Raw genomic sequence first — 11,472 nt, 5'->3', positions numbered from 1 at the left:
TCACACCCTCAGAGTGAAGTCCTCGTCCACAGCCTGTCTGTTTAAAGTGCAGTTGCTTCCTTTCTGCACAGGTTTGTCTGTGTGCACAGAAAGGCAGCTCTCTCCCATGTCATAGACAAAGCAAATTCGAGCCAAGTAGTGCAGGATAAAGTGACGTGCCCATGCAGGAACAGACTGAGCCTCTGGTCCACAGTGGTGTATGTTCATAATGAAGATGGTCAGGGCTGTAGAAGCTGTAATCATGGTCATTGTGGCGATGTAATATTTCCCTGTGGAAACATTGGGACTGTTGAACATAGACAGGAGAATTAATTCCAAAGCTATCAGGAATGAATAGATATTTAAAACTGCATGTAACTTGAGAATCATTACTTATTTGACCTCAAAAGCAAAGCTTCTGTAAAGTATTCCAGTGTTAAACACTGACTGGGCTACAACTAGTGAGTTTGCTTAATAAACACCACAGTTACAGGCGGTCCCGGTTTCATTAGGTATTGTTTTTCTTCTAAAGCTCCAGCAGCTTATTTGCATCTCATACAATCTGATAATTATTAGCCAGCCAAAGACACTCTGGCTCAGAGCACACAAGAAGTGATAGAAAAATATGGTTATAATTGTCCATTATATGATGTTAATTGAGTTCTGTTGTTTTTTTTATAAAATGAAAACTAAGAGACTTTCAAAACACATGAGCCAATATTATATTCACAATAGAACATAGAGAACATAACAAATGTTTAAATTAACTCATTTTGTGCAAGAATTGTAAAATTTCTCAGTTTAAACATTTGCTATGTTATCTATGTTCTACTGTGAATAAAGTATTGGCTCATGTGATTTGAAATTCTTTTAGTTTTCATTTTATTCAAATTTAAAAAATGTCCCCTGCAGCACAATTGGTAGAGCATGGCGCTAGCAACACCAAGGTAATGGGTTCCAAGGATCTACAGTAGCTTTGGCATCTGTATTCTGTTGCTATAACCCGTCATTATTGTCCAAGTAGAAAAATGTGATGTTGCTGCCAGATCTTGATGACCAAAAATCGCATTGTATATGATGCAAAACTAGCTAAACTGAATATTTTATTTTGTTTGTGGGAAGACACTTCCACCTCATGGCTATTCAAGACAACAGCCACCACTAACACCATTGTGTTTCTTATTTGTCATGTCTGATAACACTTTGCTAGGGAATTATTATTATTATTATTTGAACTATACCAGTGCGCCTGCAGGTGTATGGCTGTACGCACTGTGCATATCATGAGCGCCCAGACTGACCTGAGATTTGCCCCACAAACATTTCAGCAGTACATTATAGGCCCGTGTGTCCCGTATTCTGTCAGCTGAACCAGACATGCCATTAATAATGAATGTATCAGTCTTTTGCGTGCCAAAGTCAATTTATGCTTATAAACATTATGCCAAATAAAAATAGAAAATCGTGCTACATGCACTTTCATGAGATCGGGTTGGACTACAACAATTAATTTAGCCTATTTTACAAATGGGAATACAACGATGTTTTACATTCAAGCTACCCGTAAAATTTATAGTGAAAAGTTCTTTAATATAATCTGGAATGCAATAAAGTAACTTTTAAAGCTGTTTTTAAAGCATTTGCTGCATGGATTAAAAAATAGGCTAATAGCCTAATTCACATATCAGACAAAATTGCATTACAGAAAATCCTTAAAATTTTAAGGTATTCAGAGCAGAGCAATATAAAAATCAGAAAAAACTATATAATCAGGCCTGTTTTAGGCTTTTCCTTATTTTTATATTTTAGATGTGATGAAAAATGACTCGCCATCTCCTCATTGGACACCTTTAGAGAGAAATGAATAAGTACATAATGAAAAAGTTTTTGTTTTTGATTTGAATTATTTCGTTTTAAAGTAATAATTTAAAGCTTTCTATAGATATATATATTTATCATATTTGTGACTCAATTCGTCGAGTTTCGGTTCATCATTGTGCTCCTGTTCAAGACGAGACTGCAAGCGCATCCTCTGTTTTCCTATTTATTTTATAAAAGCACAAGGTATTATTGATATTGTTAATGCACACAAATAAAAGTAGACCCTTTACAGTTCCGAATAATGTATTAATCTTACCTTTATGAGCAAAAATGATGGCATATTTTAAGTTGTTTCCACTGTCAAGAAAAAAATGCAAGTGACCGCTCTGGCGCCTCCATGTCCTGCAAAGTGCACTTCAGCTTCCACTCTGCACACAAACGATTAGATATGCACCTAGCGCACATTTATATATTCCAAACATTTAACCTAACATTGTGATAACTGTTTATATCTATAGATTTAATTTTAGGCAAGTCATGTTGATTTGAGAAGGCTAAATTGATCAAACATATGATCAGCTCACTGTCTGCTGCTGGCCGCTTGGTTGTTACTTAAAAAAAATAAAAATATATATATACCCTAAAGTTTTATTATTATTATTTAACTTTAATTATTAATAAATTCATTGTTATTATTATTATTAATAATCAATGAGCAAACTGTTTGAGGCCATTTTCACTCGCTTTTCCTTTTTTTCAATCAATCAGTCAATATCGGTGACAACCATGGTCATTTTAGTAATAATACACTGTGAGAATAATGAAAAGGGACAACAAATTCTTAATTCATGGCCAAAATCATAACCTTGATAAATTTTGTTAGATTATGCTTAATTCAATTTAAATATTCTATATTTAAAATAAATATCCTTTTAAAGCATGTTTTAATTACAAAATCTTATTGTCTAACCAAATTTAGTTTTTAAGTAGTTGATTTAAGGTTTTATAGAAGCAACCATGACAAAAAATACTGATTAAGATTTTTTAAATGTTTTTTTATATACTTCAAAAAAATATTTTTTTTTTTGCAGTGAACGATAAAGTCACTGAAAAGTATCTGCAAAATACATAAGTAAATGATGTGTTGTGCCAGCAATTATGTCTTAATATCCACTGCTGATAAAATTCTTAACAATCATAAAATTACAGTTATGTTAGAATAAAAACTAATGATCTCACCAATCAGTGGCACATTCTCTGAAGGAGGTATGCTTTCAGCAACTAGAAGCTGGAAGACGGTAAGGGCTAGTAACACTGTGACCCCTAAGGATACTTTCTCTCCAGAGTCGGCTGGAAGGTAGAAGCCTAGTGGAGCCAAGAAGGAGATCATCATGCAAGGAATGAGCAGATTAAAGATGTAAAAGGAAGCTCTTCTCTTCAGGTGAAGTGTGTATGTGATATCTGGATAGGGGTCTGAGCAGCAGCCATAGAGAATAATGTTCTTCTTTGCAGGCATTCCCTGAACCTCCCACTCTACATTCTCCACAAAGTCAGCCAGATCAGCACTGTCCAGGGCATTATGAAGATCCATCTGGTTGCCATTGTGGGTCCAAGATCCAAAGGTGAGGTGGCACTGCTGGGCATCAAAAGGGAAGTAAGACACATCCACTTTGCAAGAGCTCTTAGTTATTGCCGGCTGGTCCCACATAATCTGGCCATCATGGTGGATCACCACATTGGTCTCCATAGAGCTGGAGAACTGGTTATCTGCACTGGAAGACATAAGGTGAAAATCAATAAAATCACTAACATAGTCACCAACGTTGAAAGATGAAAGATGAAAATTTCCTAAAAATGTACTCACTCTCAGACCATCCAAGACAAAGATGAGTTTGTTTCTTCATCAGAACAGATTTGGAGAAATTTAGCACAAGTAATCCACATGACTCCAGTCTATCAAATAGTCTTGTGAAATGAAAAACTTTCTCAGTGATGGATTTGTTTCTTATAAACACCATCTTTTCACTTCACAAGATGTTAATTGATGGACCAGAGTTGTTTATATTACTTGTGGATTATTGTGATGTTTTATCAGCTCCTCATTCTCATGGCACCCATTCACTGCAGAGTATTCATTGGTGAAAACGTGATGTAATGCTAAATTTATCCAAATCTGTTCTGATTAAGAAATAAAACACTCATCTACATCTTGATTGGCCTGAGGGTGACTCAATTTTCAAGAAATTTTCATTTTGGAGTGACAAATCATGGTTATTTTTTTTATTTGGCCCCCTCCTGTCCTGAAAATGTATTTACATTGAAAACAACCACATTTCAAAGTCATGTCGGAGGATGGTCATGTGAAACAGATTCATTTGTTATTATTTGCTATGTCACACACAAAACAGTCCAAAAGCACTGAAGGGACAGAATCTGAACTTGCTCTATAAATTCATTACTAGTCGTAGCATGTTTTTTTATGATGAGGTTTCTGAACATGAAAAATAATGAGTGGAGAGCTCAGGCCATCTGTCAGCTATAAACAGCGTCAGATCAGGAAAAAGCTTTTAAGACTTTCTACATTTGACAAAGTTGCAATGTCATGGCTAAATCTGTCTCACAGGAGTCTTACATGTAAATACGATTCAGATATGTAGAAATGTAGAAAATTGTATATATATATATACAGTGGTGGAAATGGCCGATATTTACTGGGGGGACTCTAACTTGGGGGGGGGGGGGGGGGGGGGGGGGTTAACAATGGTAATTTTAGATTACCTTTCGGATGTATTTTATCATGAAAACATTTAAGCGCTCTACATTGTGAGGGGTGGTGTCTCCTCGTCCACCACCAGTGTGCAGCATCCACCTGGATGATGCGACAGCAGCCATAGTGCGCCAGAACGCCCACCACACACCAGCTTACTGGTGGAGAGGAGACAGAGTGATGAAGCCAATCAGTAGATATGGGGATGATTAGGAGGCCATGATGGTCAGAGGCCAATGGGGAAATTTGGCCAGGATGCCGAGGTCACACCTCTACTCTTTTCGAAAGACATCCTGGGATTTTTAATGACCACAGAGAGTCAGGACCTCGGTTTAACGTCTCATCCGAAAGACGGTGCTTTTTGACAGTATAGTGTCCCCGTCACTATACTGGGGCGTTAGGACCCACACAGACCGCAGGGTGAGCACCCCCTGCTGGCCTCACTAACACCTCTTCGAACAGCAACCTAGTTTTCCCAGGAGGTCTCCCATCCAGGTACTGACCAGGCTCAACCCTGCTTAGCTTCAGTGGGCAACCGGTCTTGGGCTGCAGAGTGATATGGCTGTGTGTTTGAATTTGTGCATCTTATAATATAATTATTATTAATGACCTCTTGTGTTTAATAAAAAACAAACAAAAAAACATTGATTAGTGAAATGAACTAATGATTTCATAAAATATTAGAATGATTGTCTCTCATTGGCCTGATTAACTAAGCCCTCAAAACACGTCTTATTTAGCGGTAGCTACAGTATTGCATGATTTGTAGATTATATTTAATAGTTTACACTTTGCAAAAACCTTTTCAATTAGTTTTAAAAGGTAACATTACATTCTTAAGGACTCTACACTTACGTTTCTTTTCAGGATCACTAGTGCTTCTACTTAAAAAAATAAATAAAGAAATTAGGAACACCTTCTGATCAATGACAGAAATTAAACTTACTATTATAAGATGATGTTTGACTCCTTAAAGTATTTTTTTAACCTTTGTAATGCCATTTTTATCTTTATCAAATGTATGTCATATGTTGTGCCAAATTAGATTTATTAACTTTTTGTAAAAAATAAATAAATAAATAATTAAACAATAAATTCATTTAAAATAATAAGATACAATCAGGAAGACCTGAAATCAGCATCAACAATTAATCTTTGCACGGAACAGAAGAGCACAAATGTGGAATATTTACAGACTTTTTAACAAGACTCAGAGGTGGCATTAATACATTTAATAAAAACAATGTTATGAGATTGAATACAGAAACATTAAACAATTAAAATGTATACTTTAAAAATGAAACTCCCAGTAGGTGGCAGCAAGTCACTGTCTGTCACTGAATCATTCATCTAATCGATTCGTTCAAACTGCTGATTCATTAAGGAATGAAGCAAGTGACTTTCTTTATGAATGGGTCATTGAATCATTGACTCACTAGATTTGTTCAAAAACAAAGATTCATTCATAATTGAAACAGCGCTGTTTGCTTGGAGATGCGCAGTGGCTCAGCTGTGACTTTATTTAATCAACAAAATAGTTCTCAACAGATCAGACAAGTGTTCCTAAAATGTAAGTCGCTTTATATTAACTTTTGAATAAAATCAATAATGTATAAATCTGTTGTATTAATTAAATTTCACATTTGCAAACTCTTTATAATCATTAAGTTCATCGCGATCTCACAAACTTCTATTTTAGTGAATGAAGCTCTCTACACTGCCAACTGAATCGATTATTTCTACACTTGGTTACAATGAATGACAAACTGCAGTCTGTTTTCACGATCCGTGCTGTGAGGAGCAGCATGTTCAGTAATAGAGAAGCATTTCCATTGGCTGCAGTCTGCTCTTGATGGCCAATCAAAGACGGCATTGCCCAGCAAACCATAGACACAAATATCCCGCTACATTTTGTTTAGTCTGCACAGTTTAACAGCTTTAAATGTTCTCCTATAATGCCTGATGAGATTAGAGAACACCTGACAAGAGATCAGAGACCATTCCTTCATCCAGAATCACTCCAGACCCTTTAGATTCACAGCTCCATGACGGTGCTTCTCCTCTTCAGTTCACCTCACTCATTTTCTACAGGGTTCAGGTCAGAGGACTGGAATGGCCAGCAGAAGCTTGGTTTTGTTCTCAGTGACCTATTTTTGTGTTGTTTTTGAGGTTTGTTTTTATATTATTGTATGGTTGGAAGATCCAAACATGGCCCATTATAAGATTTCTAACAGAGTCAGTCACTTATTGATTTTTTATCTGTTGGTATTTGATAGAATCCATGATGTCATGTGTCTAAACAAGATGTCCAGGACCTCCAGCAGAAATATAGGCCCACAATATCAAAAATACAGCAGTATATTTCATTGTACACATGGGGTACTTTTTATCCCTGTGTTCACCAAACCCATCTTGAGTGTTTGCTGCTGAAAAGCTCATTTTTTAGCTTCATCTGACCATAGAAGCCAGTCCCATTTGAAGTTCCAGTCGTGTCTGATAACTGAATATGCTGGAGATTGGTTTTGGATGAGCTAGGAGAATTTTTCTTGAAACCCTCCCAAACAACATGTGGTGATGTAGGGGCTGTTTGACTATTTTTTTTAAAGGTTTTCTGACCACGAGACGCAACTATTTTCAGCAATTCTCCAGCTGTGGTCCTTGGAGATTCTTTAGCCACTCAAACTCTCCTTTTCACCGTGCATTAGGACAATATAGACACACGTCCTCTTCCAGGCAGTTTCGTATCATTTTCTGTTGATTGGAAATTCTTAATTATTGCCCTGATGGTGGAAATGGGAGTTTTCACTGCTCTAGCTTATTTCTTAAAGCCACTTCACTAATTTGTGAAGCTCAATTATGTTTTGCTGCATATCAGAAATATATTCTTTGGTTTTTCTCATTGTGATGTTGATTAAGGGAATTTGTACATTTTAATTTTAATTCAAAATTGTAAATATGAATGGGAATATACTTCAGAGATACTTAACTCATAATCATTTCTAGGGGTGTCAATAATTGTGTCCAACGTGTCCAAAAACATTTCTTCCATAATGAGATTTCCTCCCATTGTTTTAGTTCAATGAAATGTTACATTTTTGTGAATTCTTTAAATAAAAGATCAAAAGGATTAAAGAAAGGGGAAGTGGTGTGTGGTCACCCATACTCGTAATTTGTGCTCTGTATTTAACCCATCCAAGTGTACACACAGTAGTGAACAAACACACGGAGCAGTGGGCAGCCAATGCTGCGGCACCTGGGGAGCAGTTGGGGGTTTGGTGCCTTGCTCAAGGGTCTCATCTCAGTCGTGGTATTGAGGGTGGACAGGGTGTTCGTTATTCACTCCCCCCACCTACAATCCCTGCCAGACCTGAGACTCGAACCCACGACCTTCGGGTTACAAGTCCAACTCTCTATCCATTAGGCCACGACTGTGATCCTATGATATGATAGGATAGATAGATTATGATTAACACAAAGTAATTATCACATTTTTATTACTTGTTTGCTATTAAATTAACTGATAACATAGCAATCAATGCTGTTATGAGAAGAAGAAAGAGCAATTTGACTGGACCCTCCCATGAACAAGCAGTAGATGAGAATGTACAGCCTGTGTCCTTGGCAAGAAGAAGCTGATGGACAGGACATGACATTCAATTGTTGGCTGAATCAATGAAACCCAATACCAATCCGACCTACTTGTTATATAGGACAATATCAGGTCTCCATACATAACTACTAGGTATACGGATGGTATCAAGCCCATCGTAGTCTGTCTTATTCCAGGTGAGGTAGGCATACCTCACCTGGAAACCACACCTGACGAATCCACAAGTATGATGAACATGCTTTCAGTTTATGAATTAAAAATCATTTTAATATATTTTTAGTCAGGCATGTTAAAAGCATCTATGTATTTTAACTGTCTATAGAAAGACAAAAAGACTCATTAAAAGTCTGAATGTCTTGAGTTAATTAGCATAATCTTTTATTACACTAAATGTCTAAGTTTAGTTCAGGTTCATTTAGAAATTGAAGACATTTGTTCGCAAAAATGTTTTAAAAATAGTTGGTTTGCGTTTCAAAAATAGCAATTAAGATGTATTCAAGGTGGAAGGAAAATACCAACTTGATGATTGTACAAGCTGGCATTTTAAAACCATTAAATCAAAATATAAAAAAAATCGCATTTTTTGTAAATATTATATGGAATATAATTACAATATAAGTGTAATTATAATTGCAAAAATTACACTTTCTTAGCATGCATGTGTTTTAAGATATTTAAGGCAAGATACTACAGGCAAAACCATAGTTTTTTTCATGCACTGGTCAATTTTGAGATTTTGGGTTAATATGCTTCAGTCCTCTTTCAGACTAGTGGAAATAAAATTGAATGAATAAATAAAATATATAAATTGATATATTTAATTAGCATATTTAAACATATGTCAGAAAATGTGTAAAGCTAGAGTTTTTACTAGTACCAGGAAATATGACCACATTATCCCGGTTCTGTCAACACTGCACTGGCTCCCTATTAAACATCGTATAGATTTTAAAATCTTGTTAATTACTTATAAAGCCCTGAATGGTTTAGCTCCTCAGTACTTGAGCGAGCTCTTATCGCATTATAGTCCTCCACGTCCACTACGCTCTCAAAACTCTGAATATCAAAATCAACTGCAGGCGGCAGATCCTTTTCCTATTTAGCGCCAAAACTCTGGAACAATCTACCTAACACTGTTCGGGAGGCAGACACACTTTGTCAGTTTAAATCTAGATTAAAGACCCATCTCTTTAATCTGGCGTACACATAATACTAAAACGCTTCAAATATTCAAATCCGTTAAAGGATTGTTAGGCTGCATTAATTAGGTCAACCAGAACCGGGAACACTTCCCAAAACACCCAATGTACTTATAACATCGTAAGAAGAATGGCTCTACGCTAATATTAGTCTGTTTCTTTCTTATTCCGAGGTCACCGTAGCCTATGGCAAGCTGTTTTGACTTTTATTCCTTCTCAGGATATAAGTTCTTGATATCAACAATTCAGTTTTTACTAGTTAAAATGCTAATTGTTGATATCAAGAATTAATTTCTTACTAGTTGAAATCCAATTTCACATTTCAGAAATACAATTCTTACTAGTAAAAATGTCTATTCTTGATATCAACAATTTACTTGTCACTAGTGACAATGTTTATTTCTGATATCTGAAAATGTATTTCTGATATCAACAATTGGGAGGGTAATTTCTGATATCAACAATTTAATTCTTGATATCAGAAATGAACATTGTCACTAGTGACAATTAAATTGTTGATATCAAGAACTAAATTGTTGATATCAATAATTACATTGTTGATATCAAGAATAGACCTTTTTACTAGAAAAATTTTATTATTGATATAAAAAATTATATTTCTACTAGTAAGAAATACAAAGGTGATATGTGCATTTAGAATTGTAACTAGTAAGAAATGCATTTTTGATATCTGTAATAGTTTTGTCGCCCTTTTAACATTTAAACATATGTATTGTTGATATCAACAATTAAATTCTTGATATCAGGAATTGTTTTTTGGATATGTGCATAGTAATGAATACCTTTTTGGATATGTGCATAATTTAATGACGAGTGCTGCCCATTATGAATGTTTATGGCGGATAGATGACAAGGTACAGAGCCCAAAAGAGAACGGCTCATTCGAATGCCCTCTCATGAAAATAAAACGCTCCTGTAGGCTATTTTTAATCATTATTTTGTTTTCATTTAGGCAGAGAGTAAAACATATGATGCAGTTGCTTTCTGACGCGATCGACCCGGGTTCGATTCCGCCTTCTACCGACCTCACTCTACTCTCTTTTCACATCCCGTATCACATCGGACAGGCACTTATTTTCAGTAAAAATTTTGGAAATAATGGAAAATAACGTGATTATTGGTTAAGGGTAGGGTTAGTTGTAGGGGCGGCATCCAGTTAATAATTTTATTACAAATTATAATTTACACTCAATACGGTATTATTGCATACTGTTTTATAATGTAAAAATGAGACTGTTATTCATGTCTTAACTTTCAGAAGAGTGTATCAGTGCAGTATCATTAACACAACGTTGAAATGGCTAAGACAGAGATGAGATAGAGGTTCAATAGACTTTATCATTAATCTTGTCCACCGATACTTCAAGAACGTCTCGGTTACGTATGTAACCCTCGTTCCCTGAATAAGGGAATGGAGACGTCACGTCGGTGACCGACGAATTGGGATCTCGCTTAGAGAGACCAATCCCCTACGAGAGTATCTAAACAAGCCAATGGATATTGGCATGCGATTATTGCATCCAGCTGCCGCTAATCACAGCGTGAGTATAAGTAGGCAGCGGGTGCAGCGCATATTCAGGTTTTCGCTGAGGAGCCGAGCCGGTGACCCGGCCGCTCAGCGGTGGTACAGCAGCCGTGGCGACGGGACGTGACGTCTCCGTTCCCTTCTTCAGGGAACGACGGTTACATACGTAACCGAGACGTTCCCTATCAGTCGGTCACTCCGAGTCACGTCGGTGACCGACGAATTGGGATCCCTACCAAAGGGCCATGGGTACTGCCCCTTCCAGTGTCCTGTGGAAGCCTCCTGAGCCCCTATTTTTTGGCGCAGGTCAGGGCTACTACAGAAGACCAACTACTGTTGCCATGGCACTACCCACTCAGTAAGACTGGATAACACTGGGAAAACGTACCCGTTCCAGTTGGAACCGGACGCTACGGAAGCTCGCCCTTCCCGCAGGAGGTTCGGAGCAATTACGCATATGATCAACCTTTGGCGCATATGGAGAATTAGAGGAAATTGTACCTCATGGAGATTGGCAGAAGACCTGCCGGGGAAACACGGGCTCTCAGGC

General features: G+C 36.8%; 1 protein-coding gene across 1 annotated transcript in view; it reads right to left on the bottom strand.

The window, feature by feature from the left end:
* The window catches only part of LOC306855577 (neuronal acetylcholine receptor subunit alpha-10-like), a gene marked incomplete at both ends in the record, with an annotated part of 45,381 nt that continues 33,909 nt past the window's right edge, over positions 1 to 11,472 (bottom strand). The window contains 4 exon segments of the mRNA XM_079394341.1: positions 1 to 269; positions 3,040 to 3,572; positions 8,267 to 8,379; positions 8,381 to 8,415. Of these exon segments, the coding sequence (XP_079250467.1) occupies positions 1 to 269; positions 3,040 to 3,572; positions 8,267 to 8,379; positions 8,381 to 8,415 (950 nt within the window).

Source organism: Barbus barbus, assembly GCF_936440315.1.
Source record: "Barbus barbus genome assembly, chromosome: 36".
In the NCBI taxonomy this organism is placed as follows: domain Eukaryota; kingdom Metazoa; phylum Chordata; class Actinopteri; order Cypriniformes; family Cyprinidae; genus Barbus; species Barbus barbus.
The sequence above is the reverse complement of the archived record's forward strand: the minus strand, read 5'-3'. Positions and strand labels throughout refer to the sequence as shown.